The sequence below is a fragment of the Periophthalmus magnuspinnatus genome, chromosome 3 (genome assembly GCF_009829125.3).
Source record: "Periophthalmus magnuspinnatus isolate fPerMag1 chromosome 3, fPerMag1.2.pri, whole genome shotgun sequence".
In the NCBI taxonomy this organism is placed as follows: domain Eukaryota; kingdom Metazoa; phylum Chordata; class Actinopteri; order Gobiiformes; family Gobiidae; genus Periophthalmus; species Periophthalmus magnuspinnatus.
Window position 1 is genome coordinate 28,890,736 of NC_047128.1, and position 17,603 is coordinate 28,908,338.

The 17,603-nt window shown below is 38.7% G+C and overlaps 1 protein-coding gene across 2 annotated transcripts in view; it reads right to left on the minus strand.

Annotated features, from left to right (window-relative positions):
- Positions 1 to 17,603, minus strand: part of sema4ba (sema domain, immunoglobulin domain (Ig), transmembrane domain (TM) and short cytoplasmic domain, (semaphorin) 4Ba) — a 42,904-nt gene that overhangs the window by 11,611 nt on the left and 13,690 nt on the right. For both annotated transcript variants that reach the window (XM_033983459.2, XM_055230546.1), the window contains exons 2-5: positions 12,522 to 12,920; positions 2,024 to 2,184; positions 1,350 to 1,412; positions 884 to 982 (exon numbers count right to left, since the gene is read on the minus strand). In XM_033983459.2, the coding sequence (XP_033839350.1) occupies positions 884 to 982; positions 1,350 to 1,412; positions 2,024 to 2,184; positions 12,522 to 12,642 (444 nt within the window). In that variant the 5' untranslated portion in view covers positions 12,643 to 12,920. The remainder of the gene's footprint in view (positions 1 to 883; positions 983 to 1,349; positions 1,413 to 2,023; positions 2,185 to 12,521; positions 12,921 to 17,603) is intronic.

Sequence of the window (17,603 nt, forward strand, 5' to 3'; positions counted from 1 at the left end):
TACATGATTTAATTCTTTTTGGTATATTTGGGCTAATTATGATGTATGTAACATGTATAGGCCACACTAGCATGTGAACCTCTCTGGCTGAATTGTATTTTGGTCAATGTTTATATTTCTTTCCTTTTTTTTCAAAAAAGAAGCTCCTAATGTTTATTTTCACATTGGTCTGCTTGTGGATTATTTAGTGTATCCTTCTGGCTAAGTGTCTTGTTACACAGCCTGTCACCCCCTCTGGGACTGTTTTAATAAGAGCTGTATAAATAAAGCATTTATTCATGAAAATATTACACAGCACTACGCCACTCTGGTCACATGGAATATGCCCCTTTGTTTAGAGGACATTGACACACATTTCTTTCTGAATGCTTAGTACATTTTTATTAGTACACTATGTCAGACTTGATCCTCTTCATCTCGCACAACACTTATGTAAGCACGTATGTATGTCCTGATACATAAAAGACACATACAGTTCTGGACTGTGTCAACTTCATCTAAATGCTAGGAATTCAAGTTCAGGGCCTGATGTTCTGCCAAGACTTCTTCCCTCCATGTTATTCTTTTTGCTGTGACGTCAGTAGGGAAAGTTTAATGTCTGTCTTTAAGAGCTGAGCTGTCGCTAAGCTCGATTGCCCCCCATCTCTAAAATCGATGTAGTCCTGCTGCTACATCACTCTGGTGCTAAACAAACAGCTGTCTGACTCAGAGGACACCATGGAGATACTGTACCCCCTGTAGTCAAGACTGGCTTTAATGCCTCAACAAGATTTAGTTACGCAAGGAATTCAGCACATCTAATAATGACATGTTAATACAAAATACAAGAAATAAAACACAGTCATTTCTGAATACATGTGGGATAAGCAGGAGTATTACTTACAATGTAGGCGCAGATGGGACTAAAGGCATAGGTGCCACACACATAGAGATGAGTACTGTTGAGCCGCAGCAGAATTTTGATATAGTTGAAACAATCAGTCTAGATAAGAAAACACAGCATAAGTGAATCATTGTGAAGCGGCTGTTATGCTTTACCACACACATCGCACCAGTAAATATAACCTGTTGAATAAAAAAAAAAAAAAGAAAACAAAAAAAATCCAGTATCAGCATTTGTCTACTCAGCTTTGAAAAACATACAGTCGAGAGGTAGAGCTCATATAACTAACAGAAGCTTGTAGCCCCGGGATAAAACATCTGGCACGACAACAAGGTAGCGGACAGCACAGAGAGAGTCCCCCGACTACCAGCTCTCTACATGGATCTGTACCTGGTATAGTACTACACACTGTAAAAAGGGCCTGTACTTTACCTACAGTGTATTTAGATGACAGTGGGCTTTTTACCTGTAAACTCTTTCCTTTGAAGCTGCACTCCTCTCTCTTTCCAAGGGGAGTTCCCCATGTCAGCTGGAGGCAGAAAGAAGAATAGTGTAAGGCTGTTGGCAAACTATGGAACCAAGCTAATACTGCTATATCCTATTGCATATATTTGAATAGCAGTATTCTCTTACTAACATTAGCAAAGTGGAAAGTTCATGCATTTACTTGAGTTATTGAATTATTAGTTAAAGACGTCATAGTAGCTATTCGCAGTCTATAACAGTGGGTGTGTATGGGGCATATGCAATGGTGTCTTGAATGCAGGAGAATAAAGATTTCTAAAACATATGCATGAATCACTCTAAAAAGAACTTTATGTGGGTAAATTAGAAGGGAAAATAATTACGACATGGCAAAAAAATTGTAAAAGCCAGTTTGGTATAATTTGTCTTTAAAACACATTTTAGAAGTAGTAGTAATAGCAGTACACAGTAGAAGTATGCTGTGACTGTAACTGTCATTCTTGTGTCATCTTGTTTTCATTATAAGAATAATCATTTCTACTTCACTAAAGATTTTGTGCCTTTCTATCTGGCATCTGAACTAATGTTACAGACTAATGTGTAATGCACAGTTTGTCGGTAGGCATACATTGATTTCTTTTCTACAGTTTTAATGTGTATTGAGCATTTCCTCACATTCTTCTGCAGACTGGCCTTGCTGATATTGTAGAGGCTGAGTGCAAACAGTGCCTCCCTGGCCCCAACGTACAGCATGTCATCTTCCTGGCTCAGCAGCAGTGTGGTGTAATTGAAGACTCCGGCTGCTGAGAATCTGTTGGTTAACCTCTCCTTTGCATCTAAAACAACAGGGAAAAACACAAAGTCAGGGGGTTATTGTCACATACCAGCGTAGTACAAGGAGCAACGCATAAATACAGAGCTAACACAAGACGTGACTAATAGAAAGTTCTTATATACAGTACACTGTCACAACAACAATGTATATAACTCTGGCTTGCAGTGCTTACTGCAATAATTACATGTTTGCTGCAATAGTCCCTGACTGCATTAGGTGATGTGATGTAGTATGAATGAGTCATTTCCTGTACTATTACTGTCTTTACGTTTGACTGGTCTGGCAGCAAGGTTAAAGCCACTCTGACTCAATACAGACCTAAATCTCCTCCAAAGCGCTTCTTGCCAACCCTCCTTTCAAAAGGTTCTTTTGAGAAGTGGGCCACAAGTCAGTTTTCCAACTCTCAGTTGCTGCTCAACAGAATAGTGTTTGAGTTGAAGTCTAAATTTAAATGAAGACATTCCTGCTTTCGAGGTATTTCCCTTTAACAATACAGCAATTCATATGGTCATCAACAACGGCTTTTGACTGCTTTCAATAGAGTTTGATTGATTACTAGAAGGGAATGGAATGACAAACAGGAATTTGGGGTTTTATCACAGGAATGAAAAAACTCAACATTTTTCCCATGCTAGTTTATCCTTCAATCAAAAAAATCACTTAAGCCATTTGGCACTAAAATGTGTGCTTCATCTGCTGCCGTACTTAACACACTTTGCCATTTTTCAGCATCTTTTAAAAAATGTTTATCCATTTCCATCCAGTCCAAACAAATGAAAAGCATGTCAACATTGTTCCCATGCCAAAGTGCCAAAGGGTCATGGACACTTTTTGCTTGTCCAAATAAGATTACTGGGTCGTAAACAAAGATATTTGCAGTAAAACAGTTCACAGCTATTCCCAGTGTATAACTAAATTCAAATTCAGATATAAGGGCTATGTTTATCTCCAGCACACCAGGTGGTACATTGGACCATAATGCAAATGGAGCCTGTAAATGGCAATACACACAACCTAAACTTTTTTAATATGCTCACAAACAAATTGTTCTTCTAACACTTGAGGCATTTTGGCAGATAAACATTTTCTCCTGTAAAACACAGCTGCTAAAGCCACATCTTCTGCAAAAAACCCCAACTGATTTTTGGCCTTTTCCACAACCCTCGACCTGTTAAAAAATACAGTGACATCTGGAATCAAGGATGGAAAGAGAAAGTAAGGGAAAAAAACACTATTGTCAGAAAGTCATTCTTAGGTCAGAAAGCAGATACAAAAACACATAGAAAATCTGCTTTATTTCAAAGTAGATTAAGGTTTTGAATATCTTTTATGATCATTTAGAGAGTTATACTTGGTCCCTTTAGGTTATGGACAAAAGAGTGCCGTCCTTTCTTCTCAACAGGGTGACGCATCATAGCCCAACTGTCACTGATCCCCAGGGTTTTGGCCATTGACATGCACCAAAAGAGCAGCCATGCCTCAGCATATTAAAAGTCACTGACATAAATCACAATGACATCTTCTTATACAGACAATGGAATAACGAGGCGAGGAGAACAAACTCATGAAACTTTTACACAGAAAGCAGCTGAGGCCATTTACTGGGGGAGGCAGGGGCTTGTGGAGTCCTAAGTGGGAGTTGTGGTAACTGGGAAGCTTAGACCGAGGCAATGACCTTTAGAAACAGTTTGGAGGAGATGATGCAGGAGGCTAGTGCTCTGTCAAGCAGCAATAATGGACTGACAAAACCAGGAATGTGTTTTTGTTGTTTGAGTGGAATGTGGTCATGATAGATGTGTTTTAAGTAAAATCTCACCAATGACCAAAATGTATTTATTATCAATATATAAGGATCACAAGCCCTTTTACTGGGTCCAAGTAAATGAAGACTGAATGTATGGGTGTCTGCTTAACAAAATGTATATAACAAGTAGGAATGGCACGTGGCCGGCATGACTGTTATTGATATTCAATATCTGTCTTGCCGCTGAGGGTGATGCTCATATTGATGTGTGGTAGAATGTGTAGTAGAATTAAAGGCACTTTTAACTGTCCCTGATACAAATTTACTTACATTTATTAATTACAAATTATAAAATTTGGTTTACAAAATATATATTTTTATTTTATTTGATTTTTTTTCACTTGAGGCAACTGAAGTCTTTTAACTCCATCCAACCTTCAACCTGTGTTAATACTGAATACTTTGCACCTTTCATCAATATGGCAGCTTAATGGCCAGCGGTAACGTGCACAAAGTAGGCACAAATTACCTCCAATCTTTAAAGCACATCTGCTGCTGTTGGAGTTGAACCTCTGAGCTTGGGAAATTGACTGAGGACCAATTTAGGAGCCTTTAAAAGATTAATTGTTTCAGGATGGGAAGGCCGTTGGGAGAACAAGGCCTGAATGGACTGTGATTATCCACTGCTACATTGTGACATCACAGCAGGTAATTAGCAGACAATCGATTCTGGGTTTATATCTATAGTAAGCGAAGTAAAGTTATTAAATAAAGAGAAGAAAACATGAAATACTTAATGAAATGAAATGTGATATGAGATGAGAATTTATTCACTTTTTTGTCTGTTTTTTTTTTTTTTTTTTTTTTAAGTTACACTTGCAATTCTGGCACCTGTCTTGACGTATAACCTCATATGTTTAGCTAGGAGAGGGTCAAGGCCTTGGTGGAGGTCAGGCTCTCTGAATGCTTCACGTTTACAATCCTATTTTTGTTCGACTAAGTGTAGGTCAACTTTCCAAAGCTTCCATGGAGAATTCCGTCTTATAGCCCATAGTAAAATTTGCTAATAGTTCCTCCACTGCTGCTTTTGGCAGGGCTAAACCTGGTGTAATGTAGCATGCAGATACAAAAGACTGCTCTTGAGGGTGCATCAATAAAATTTATGTCCCAGTCACATAAATTTGAGTTCATAGCTTTTTAATGTCCCCCTGCTCAATCCCATATGTATTACCTAAAGATTGAAACAGATTTTATATATCAAGCGACTTTTAGAGAGACAAGATCACACAAGAAGTTTACTAAATCACCACTGAGCTAACTAAGATGTCTTAAGAACATGCCAGCCTACAGCCAGAGCATCATATTTCAACCATAACAAAGCCAGAACTATAGTACCTTATTTTCCAGGGTTTAATGGTACTTATAGGGTGTGTCCTTTGATTGGCTGCTTCACTGGTGTATGGCTCGCCAAGACACTCCTCAAACTGTAAACATAGCCCAGATTTACTCAGCACTCAGCCAAGTCACAAGACAAGGGGGCACGAGGGACAAATGGAGCTTATTGCAGGCGAGGCAAGACAAATCAAAAGAAAAGGAGAGTGCTGCACATGATAATAATCTCACACTCAGCCCGGTTTATCTGGAGATGCAAGATACAAATTCATCCGGAAAAAAGTAGAAAAAACACCACTATCTGCCTCTGTGCCCCTGTCGTTCGTGCAACACATTGGAGCGGCTCCACACTTCTCTGTTCGACATGATTTGACAACGGTCTTGATAACAGCGCCGGAGATTCTGACAGAGGCGCACAGAAGTCACTCGAAGGTCATCACACCAGCGCTCCAGCTGCCACAAGGCTAAACAGTGATGCTTATTTCATTTATTGCTCCACTGAAAACAATAGCACAGCCTTTTTCTCCATTTTTAGACTGTTGCAAAACTAAAATGATTCGCCAGTGTTTTATGGGCAGTCTCATTTGGTCCCCTACTTTGGGCCCGAGGGGGTACATTTCTGATTATGGGCAATTGTCTCAGGATTCATCATTCACACACACACATTTTCTAAGCAAATTTAAATATTTTACTTGTCCTGGGGGTCAGACCAGACAAGGCTGGGACCAACCACGGCATTGCGGAACAAGCCACATCAATTATACAGACAAACAATCTCTCACCATGAGCAATATCAATCCATGCGTTCCATGTAAAGCTGGGAGCATTTCAGTAAACTATACAAAACATTTCTATTCTGTCCTTTGAGAGTCCTCAGAAATGGCATCCATGAATAAGTTAACTGAATCTTGATTGAATAGGGAATATAAATGTGTTCTTCCAAAACAAACTTGCTTCTGACATACTAAAAATACCTGTAGCAGCTTTTTCCAACAGAAGGTAGGTCTGGGTTGAGGTTCAGCAAAAAAACGGTCCAGAAATATCACTTTGTACCATACTTTGGAAGATCACGCTAGATATTTCTGCCTCTTTTTGGGGGTAATTTCAAGTTTTAATTTACATGATATTCTCTATACATTCTTTTAATACTCTTTAATATGCTAATTCGGCATACCTCCTAAACAACAATTGTGATATTATCAATTTCTATATATCTCCCACATTTAAAAGAGAGCACCTCAAAATATTAGATCAAAATATTTATCTCTATCCAACAAAGCTACAAAAGAGAATCAAGACCAGATCATTTTAAGAGCAGCACTTATGGTGTACAGTTAAGGGCCGGGCAGCAGCAGCTCAGATGTGTTGTAATCACAGCCAATGATGGTGTGACTGTGAAGGCTGCTCCTCTCAGATAATAACCAGGCCAGGCACTGTGCAAATCCAATGTCTCTGCTATGTGTGGATTAGGCAGAAAAAAGGTGTTAATGGTAGCACGTGACTGCATGTGCAGACAGGGCTTAGTGCCAGCCCAAAAACACCAAATGACTGAGGTTTACAGAAAAGTATGTGTTTGTACAGTGCAAACAGACACAACGAAGTCACTGCGTCGACTATGAGATAAGCCCCCCAAAAGCACATACCTTACACAACAAACAACAGGGGGCTGACACAGACGTGATGTGCTCTGTAATTATTGGCTCTTTGGTGTCATCCCCATGCACTCTGAGCGGGCACAGAGCCATGCAACAGGCACACTCACCACTACAGTAAAAAGCCCTTTAGCAGAACTGTGGGTCCCTCACAAAGTCATATTATGCCAATACTGCACAACTCTATTACAGCAAATGCAATATTGTAATGGAAGTAGGTCTGTGCTAATAATACAGTTTCATAATTTGAGATCCAGGTTTTTCACATTTATTTGAACAAGAGCACAGGTGAGCCTAAATAAAGACCAGGTAAGAGAATGGGCAGAACAGGTTTTCACAACTGCCATCTCCTGGAAAAAACAAAAAAACACAACACAACACTAAACTAAACTAAATGCTGTGTCTTGTTTATGTTTACAAAAATGGAAAAAAATCCATGAAATAAAATTGAAAAGTGCGAGAAATCCATATGCTATTTCCTTTATTATTATTTTTTTCCCAATACCATCCAGCTCTATTTGCAAGTAATACATATATACACAGGATAATTCTATTGCCCTGTTGATTTGATCCTGCTTTAACTGGAAAAATATTGTTACACCAACAGCCTGCAGTTATTGACTATTCCTTGTTTAGCTGTAACAGACGTTTTTAGCAGTTTACACCAGATTCTATATTCAGAGCATAATTCGCTCATCCAGTCATGCCTGTTCTTGTCATGTCCCATTTTCAATTCACATCTCCGTTTGATTCGAATTCTATAGGAGAGTGTTGTCTTGGCACTCTCAGCAGCACAAATATATAACAGCTTTCTTTGCAGCTCAGGCGACATGTACACCACAATTTTGATTTATGCTCACAGCCTGTTTAGTTTGCACGCTTGTCAATTTTTAGGTCGCCAGTGGAACGGCCTGCACCAGAAGCACTGAGTGAACTCACTTTGACTTGCATGTGCGATAGAGCTGCAAGTGTGGTGAGTGTGCACAGATACTGTCCACTTTGTGTGTGGGGCTATCTCTGAAGAGGGCTTTAAAACAACAGCAGGCTGGAGTCTTAACTATAGTGTCCAAACATAACCTCAGAGATTACAGAATAAACAGAAGATTTTTGAAAGTGCACTATACTAACTTTTCTACTGAATGGCCCATTACCTGTTGTATAGCTTTAGCGGGAATGTTCCACACCATGGCATTAAACTTGACAGACAGCTACAGGTCATATTTATGTAGAGGATACCACACTAGAAAAGTTACATAGTGCACCTTTGATTATACAACAATCCCACTTTACACAATATCAGCTGCCCCAAGTCTGTTCTTAATTAAGGGTCCAGTTGTTTAGATATAAACACAAATCTGTAACATAAGGTTCAATAAACTCAAGGACAGAAAAGTAAACACGCAATAGTTTTTCTGAAATAATTTCCTCTAATCTGAGTTACAAACTGAACAGTGCGCCAAGATTCAGAGGGAGTAACAGAGCAAAAAGCATGTGGTGAGAATTAATACTGGATAAAAACCAGGAACGCTCTGGCTTTAATGAGAGATACACAAAACAGCTGCTTTCAAGTGATTAAAGTTCTGTCTTGTTGGCTGAATATGAGACCCAAAGTATTCCTTAAGATAATAATAATCATATGTTTATCTTTGTGAAGAGGACTGTACATGGAATTACGTTGTGTGTTTCATATTAGATTTAAACACTAAACAATCAAACTAATAGCAGGTATTTACTCAAGGTGTAGTATGACACTTCTACTACAAAAAACAACATCCAAATACTACTAACTATTAAGACACACAATTTCATATAATATTTTCCAGTGCATAAAAGCCAGTGCATGGGTTCAGCCTAACACTGTGTTACCCTGAATTCCTCTCTCGTCTGTCTTAATTACCAGCTTCACTGTAACTTCTTGCTACCTGCCATTTTCTTCAAATCAAATGTTACTGATTGAAATCGCTCAGACTGGACTTTTCTGTACATTCCCTGGAGCGTGTAAGCACTGAAGCCATTAGAGGCTCTGAAAACAGACGGAGCTGATGTGTGGTAATTACAGCCCATTGTGCCGGCTGTTACGGTGCTATATGCAGCCACTTGTGAGTGCCACCTCTGCAGGATGCCGCGCAGCTTGAGTCTTTCAGGATCAGTGGGCGTGTCCTTGCTTGTGGTTTTGGAGGCGGGCATTGGAGTGTGTCTAAAACCTCATGAGTATTTGGACCTGACCCCTCGCTTCTCCCTGCACCTCCTCTGCAGTCCTGCACCGCAATCCACACTGCCAAGGTCATCCGATTAGCATGCATGAGAGAGGGCACACAATAAGCACCAAATGTAAACCAAACAGAGATGGGAGAGGACACTGTGACAGCATGCCATCCAGAGCGAAAGGCCAGTCCCGCGGCTTTTAGCAATACACAGCTACCAATCACCGGGTTTCAAATCACAACTATAGGCCAATAACATTTAATACAGATTGAGCTAAAATGAATATTGTTAAAATGCTGATTTTTGTTGTAAAACAGCAGGTACTTGGGTTTGCTAGTCACTAATATAAATTATTAGGTTCAATTTGTGAATCACATCATCACATTCTAAAATCTGAAGGCAACAAGTATATTTATTCATTTATTGATCATATTGTGAAAACATGTTTTATAATCTGAAAATTTAGTTTTATTTACTTATTAGTTATCACCGTGCACGCTCAGTTTTTGGTAACTGTTTTGTTTGTGTTGAGATCAAGACAGCCAACATCCAAACATACGCTTTTATGTAAACAGTTCTTAACATCTGAATGTGAGTGACCACATCTTGTTCCAGCTAAAAACAAGGAAGAAAAATAAATCCTATCAGTGCATCTCCGGAGATAGGCAGTAACATCCTGCCGGCCCGAGAGGTTTCTGATAACTAACAGTGATACATGCAGTACAGTGTGCCTAACCCATGCAAACCACTTCAAGTCCCATGATCCTTTGTGCTGCTTCCATGCACAAGAGCCATAATGAAAAGCAGACAAGCTCTCCCACTGCACGGACCACAGAAACCTCCGCTCACTACACATAAGAGATTAGGGCGCTCATTAGGAGAGGAGGCAGGAACACGCCGAGCAACAGAGAAGGACAAAGAGCCTTTCCAGGAAAAAGAACGTGCTGAGCCAAAGGTCTTCGCTTCAGAAACTTCATTCCCTCTTGTCTTTAAACTGCATCCTAAATACTTTTAAATAATTATATGCAGCGGGCACAACAGAGCAGACACTTAACTGCTTCATTTACTATACAAAAACATTCAATGACTTCCTGTTTACTACACAAAACAATATGAAATTATAAGCTCTGTTGATTATATAGTCCTTTAGAACTCTATATCATTGCAAGATAAGGACAAATAGTTGATATGTTATGTTTAGTTAATTTTTTACATTTTTTTTTTATATCAAATATTTTGATAGTTCCCTTCCCTGTCCCAATGAAAAACCTTAATCTCAGGATATGCAACAAATTAAAACACTATTGCCCAAGCAAATAAACATGTATGTAAAAGAAATACAGTGAACACACAGAACAGCGGGGACATATTGAATCTGTATTATGAATTACGTTGGCGGAATTATAAAGAAAATCAGTGCCACTGCTTTGTGTAGGTGGAGCATCTAATTCCGACTGGTAGTGTTTACAGGTGCCAAAAACCTGCAATTTCCCCTCGTCTGTGCAAAGTCTGTACTTCATTGCGTGCGTATTTACTTGCACGATGAAACACAAGAATAGACCAAACTTTAGCTAATGTCGAGCCAGTTTGAATAACAACACTTTTCTACTGCCAATGAAACTCTCTCTTATTTCTTTTGTTCTTGATTTGTATTAAATGCTTCAAAATGCATCAATCATAAATATCAGTAAATCAACAATACAAATGAGTAATAAGCAGGTAAAAAGTAAAGTGGAGAGCTAGGCATGTCAAAGTAATTAGTGCTCAATATGTGTTTGATGGAATAATCATTTTTCAGGGTCAATATTTATGGTGGGGACTTTTCTTAGTACTACTGGGGAACTTTTTGTTATTTATCTGTTCCATGATGATATGCAGATGGTTAATAAAATAACTTGTATGACTCATTATAAGTAAAAAATTCTGCTGTTTATTTATTGCAGTTCGGTTTTGAATCATTTACCATATTATACATTAAGAATAGTTTGTGGATAATCCTGCTTTAGGGTTATTGTGTCAGTGGCATAAATTAGTTTCAATATTATAGTTTATCATCAATATTTTCTTATATATCACACTTAAAAATGTGTTATTGTGACAGGCCTACGGATAGCAGCAGCGGTTGTGTGTAAAGTAATGAAATGCAATGATGAAGTCAGGTGCAAAAAGGTTAGCCAGATTTGTGGAAACAGGTATTAAATTTATATCTGAGGAATAAAATGTTGAGTATATGAAAAGGTTAAGTTGTTACAAAAAGGCAGAACGAGACAAGTGGTTGTAGAAGTATGAGCTCCAAATTGTAGCACTCAAAAATCTCTTCATCCAAAAAACTACTCTACTCTGTTGGTATGTTAAGCATGCCTCATTTTGTCTGAGCTTGAGGTAAAAAGCACAGATTTTACATATTTGGACATAGAAGAATTAATTCTTTAGGTATCCTCAGGGGACAGAATTATAATTGCACATATTTATGAGATGTTTTCACTGTTGGTGTTTGCAAGTTGCCAGCTGCTCCCTCGGGCACTTGTGATCTCTGGCATGTCTCTGTGAATGCAAAATTGTGCTGGTGGCATCACTGAACCTGCAGCAGCAAGTTTTCATTTGACAGCATGCCACACAGGGATCATACAGGGCTGCCATTCAATAAGAACAGAAGCACCTACACACGGAGTTTTACACCGCAGAAATGACTGTCTTGTATAGACCCTGTTTTTCTGGCTGTGATTGCATTTCTAAGGTTAATTAATCTAATTACATGAATCAAATACTAAATAAAGATTAAAACGTGCAAGTGATGGAAAAATATTTACCCAAAAAGCTATGTATCTTATGAATCATGACCACTAACTACAACTGCCATTAACCACAATAAAGGCTAAATTTTGTGAGAGCCCAACTAAAAGTAATTTCATTTTACAAGTAACTTCATAGTCCAAAAACAACCTGGACTATATTGGCATCACACTTTAGTCTATTTTCCACTGGCATGGTTCGCTTATGCACTTAAAATATAATATTTCTTTTATATTGACATGAGTGCTGTGCATCGATAAACAGGAAACAGCTGATGCTGAAGTTCTAGCTTTGTTTTGGCTAAGCATATCGGCTCAACAGAAATTCATTCAAAAGTGAACCAATGGAAACAAGGCTTTTGTTTCTCAATGTAGAATCATAACATTTAGAAAGTAACTATAGGCTACTGGGCAAAAAGGACTGCATGAAACATTAAAAATCAGCAATAAGTGGCATTTATAGTAATGCATTAGTTATATGAGAGTAAAGTATTATTAATGAGGTATGTATGATTTAAGTGTAATATGCCACTACTATTTTATGATTACTTACTGTAAGAGAAACTGATGCGTGGAGTGACATCATCTTCAGTGGCTGTCACAAAGTAGAGTAGACTGGACACCAGCGCAGCAGCAGCCAGTAGACAGGGGCTCGCTGCAGGAGATGTCCACATGGTTGTATATGACAAGTTTACACAGACTGCTTAGAAAATTCCTCTGCCTCCTCTCTGATATTATTTGTTGCCTCCCATCTTCCAGCGAGCCAAAGGGGGAGTGACGGTGTGTTGATACTTGTACTCCCTGTGGTTCTTTCGCAGTTAGTGGACTTTTAGCACAGCACAGAGGGATCCTTTTGGGATTAAAGGGCACTTGTCTTCATCACCTTCTATCCGTGCCGTCGAATAACCCCTATACCCCATCCAGTGTGAATTTAGAGAAAGTATCCTTGCATCTGTGAACACAAAAAGACAGCAACTGTGACTTCAGTTTCAACCGAGAAAGATTTCTTGAAGAGATTAAAAACCAAAAACAACAGATCTTTATCCAAGTCTCTGCGGTTAACCAAAGCAAGTTGATAATACAATCGCCTGTGTATGGCTGCAGTGTGTGCTAACAATTAAGCTACAGCATTAATCAGGTTAAAGCAACATGAACCAACACACAACCTCACTCATCTTTTTGTCATGACATTTTAATAATATAGTTGTACAGTCTGAAACATTTATGGCTCCGCTACTCCTCAGTGACACCATATTGCAGAACTAAATCAACTTATAGCGACCACCGAGCTTGAGACGCATACCATTTAAATGCAGTTCACACATATTTCTCTATGTTAAAGAACCATTTGATGTTTTAAAGCCATGTATTTAATTACTCTGTCATTTGAGATATCCCCATGACTATAGTATCAACTTGGCTCTAATCTTCTGGCTATAAATGATAGAAGACAGCCTCTGTAATTTGAATACCAGCTCTGTGACTTTTATTGCCTTCAGTGTCAGTGTAGAGATAAGGTTTAGATATAGCCTGAGATTTTGCATTGGGTGAAATTTCTGGGAAAACTCATTCATCCTTCTAAATCATAATTAAGCATAACAAGTTGATAAAGTACTACTAGCTCCTGACCGTGTTTTGCCTCTCCCCTTTTACTCCCACATAGGTAGTTAAGCTAAGAAAATAAACATAGACAAGTACATGGGCATGACTATAGAGGTAGCTTGCATCACTGAGCCAACTCCCTGAAGACCTCCAATGAAATGTTTATGGTGGCTAATAAAGTCAACTTATGGTGAATGGGGTGGGGGTCAAAGGTGAACTTTTATCCAGTCGGGGGGAGCGCAGTCGGGGAGTAGTCAAACATGCACCATCTTCAAAGGGCAAGTAAGTTTACAGAAGTGGGTGGTGGTGTTTTATCTCTTTAAATGGCCCTTCAACACCAGATAAGTGGTGCCCATAACAAATTTAAAACTTAGCATGACAAGATACTCTGCATGGCATTATTGTGCTTTCATGTATTATTTTCAAATAACCAATCATAACTTAAGTTGCCCTATCGCTTGTCTCTCTCTTGATCCTTCTCCTTCCTGCTGAGTCTGCACCAACAAGCATGACGGTCCCACAACCCAGGTCTCCATGTTCCCAGGGCAAGCTCTTATGTAACTCAAGAGGTCTTTTAAATTTTAATGAAATTAAGAGAAAGGGTTTGCTGCTAAGGGAGCTTTCCTGCCTTAAAACAGCAAAATTCCTTTAGTATTTGTTCATTTATGTACCAGAGCTGCAAAATGACCAAAGGTTTATGTGGAGAGGTCAAGCCAAAGGTCAGTGGCCAAAAACAGCATAACTAAGTAAAAGTCCTGCCACTTCAAAAAGTTAATGAGAAACATCCAAAAAACCAAAGCAGCAGTTACATTATAACGGCCAAGCAAAACTACAACCAGTTTTTGGCCAAAGCATCATTTCCTGACCCAATGCAAAAGAGGAAGCTACCACCTATACTATCTATATATCTCTTTCTCTATATCTATATATCTATATCTATATATATATATATATATATATATATAAACATCTTATAGTTCCTTGCCCAGATCCCATCTGGTTGTCAAAGACAGTAGGTGCTGGCCCTTGTTGCTACGAGGGGGGGGCAAGGCGCCATATTGCTTAAGGCTACAAATTCATTAACCTACTGCCCCTCCCTCGAGGTACCCTTTTTAATATCAGCATCTGCTGAGGGAGAGAGAAAAGATGTACAGACACATTGGCCAGTGCACTTGGCCCAGGTCACCACAAGTTCACCACAGACAGAGCTGTGCTTAAGCTAAACAGTTGGCTAGTTTGGTATCTGTGACTTTGAGAGATGTTTTGAAGCTTTAGCGGCAGGCTTTGGATAAATCATGTCTTCAAAGTCACTTGTCTCATTTAGTCCTTGGCATGGAGCAGGGCACTTATGGAGATAATCAACTGGCCTGCAGGACCTTGTGATGAGAGCGAGATCACTGAGCTCTACATGAGGCCAGATTAGGCTGACGTCCAATCCATTAGGAGTATCGCCTACATCTTGGGCCAAAGCGAACTTGCAGTTGCATTTATTTAAAACACAGTACTCCGCCTAGCCCAGTTTAGGCAATGTTATGGTCTTATAACATAAATATTTACTTACTAACAGCATAAAGGTCATAAACTGTGGTGAGCTTTTTCCATGGCTAACCCCTAAAAAAACACCACCCCAGGAGTTGTGATTACTATTCAGTAAGATTTATGGGGGTATTTCGTTGGTCAGAAAAGACCCCAGCGGGTGACTGACAATGCATAGACTGCATGCTGCTCTTGTCTCAGTAAGGTGGCTTCTCAATGGGGTGTTTATTGAAATATATACTATGGTATGTGTCTATCAGGACTGCGTGACAAAAAAGCCTTCCTGAAGTACTCACTAATGATAGTTTGGTGTTTAAATCTTTATAATTTGGCATCACAGATTTCCAGAATCCCATAGTTTAAAAGTGAGCTGGAAGGCAGAGTTTGCTGTTTAACTGTCAAATTACAGATTTGTGGACCAAGTTAATGTCTGGGTAATTATTGCACTTATCCATATGAAACAAAAAACAACACAAAGTTCAACATCTCCTACAACATCTCCTACATCAGCAAATAAACAAATATGATGCAATTTGTCAATTGAAATTACTATTTTTGGAGCCAATCCCTAACAAATAATCATAGGTTTCTACATTTGTGAATCAAAAGTTTGGATCTTTCATTCAAAAACAGTAAGTTCCCCATAGTGGCCCCTACTCTCCATCTGAAACGATGAAATCATCATATTCTACAATGCGAATGCAAATATATTGACTATATGTGACTTGAAACACACACCACCTCTTCCAATACAAGCCTCTGGAGATGAGAAGTTGGGGAACACGAGAGTTTCAGCTGACTGCTCCCAGCTCCAGGAACGCAGACATCTAAATAAATCACAAGCAGGTTAAAAATAAACTGTAACCCCTTTCGCAGCAGTAGACAGCAGCAGCAATTGTTTCCTAAGCCACTAGGGCTCATAGTAGATTCATCATTGGACTGACTTGGCGTATTTATCCCACGTCAAAAGCATGAATCAGCATGTCTGAGAGAGTACATTTGCCGTACTGAGATTAAACAGTCAACATAAGGCTTTCTAGACAATAGCGTTAATGCTTGTTAGGCATGTCTGCTGGGAATACAAATGAATAGAAATCTCAAAAGGTCTAAACTGCTAGGAAACCTCTTTGTTTTTCGGGAAATGTAACCAGATAAACCTGGAAATCTTTTGAGTAGTTTAAAAAAAACTCGTAAAATGTGAGAACATAGGGTAGTGGACTATGGGATGTCAGGCAAGCAGGAAATTAAATGCTCTACATAAATAAAGCGGTCAACCAGTACAATTACACCTCCTCAGATAATGGAACAATAAAACTATCATCTTACATGTGCTACTATGACTTACATGACTAAAACGTACGTTGGGTGGGAACAGACACAAAGAAGTCAAATGGGGTTAGTAATATTATTTCTACCCTGCAGGTAAGGACTTTTTCTTGGCTTGAAACGAGCCCGCTCTTTGTCCACATATACAACACAGGAGATTTTAGCAAGGATAAAATATATAAACACTTTTGTGCTCGCTCCAAACTTTTGTAATGTGGAACAGATGTTTGAGGATCTTAATGCCTCAAGGCGAACAGCTTGTGATAGAGACAAATTGGGATGAATACCACTTAAACGATATGAATGGCCCTCAATAATGTTACACCATTGCTATTTCCTCTATGCAAATGTGATGTTCAGGACTGGTTGCAAGCAGCTCATGAAAACAGTTTGGCACAGCGGGCATGAATGTCTAGCCGTATAAGACACCGGTATCAAGTGTGCAAAGTAATATATTGATTGACCACTACTCTAACATCCCCAAAATAGGAAGTGCATTGTGGTTTCAAGGCACCGTGCCACCCCCAGATACGTTACAGTAATGAAAGTCTCTTAATAGAATCTCTTTACTGCATTATTAATTCACAAGTTTTGATATCCTAGAGTGGGGATAGAGGGATACCAACTCTTCCAGCATGTGTGATCAATTATTCATCCCATTCTCTCGTTGCTATATATTCTGATATTTCACTGATGCCACTAGAAGTCTATTTTTGAAACTTTTACAAGGTTGTGAGGGTACAAAGACTAGCGATAAAATCTGAAGTTTTATGAGGATGTTGGTGATATGAAAGGCTGCAAGAGGATCCTTTTGGTACCAAGTCATTAAAACTTTACACAGAAATGTACTTGATAGCTTTTATTAAGGTTTACTTTTTTTTTTTAAGTAACAAGTTGTTGAGATTTTGGAAGAATAAATACATTTTTGTGTTAAATGGCACTGACATCATTTTTTTTTTCATGAAATCACTATTAAAAGTTTTTTTTAATTTTATTTTATTCTAAACAAAATATTTGAATCAATTGAAAATCATGATTCATTTATGACATATCGCTCATTTATGACATAATTCTTGCTATGAAATTTTGCGCAAGGTCTAACTTAAGTAAATCATCTACCAAAGTAATGATTTCTTTAATATGGTTTTGTTGAAAATTTTAAGTTTGTGTA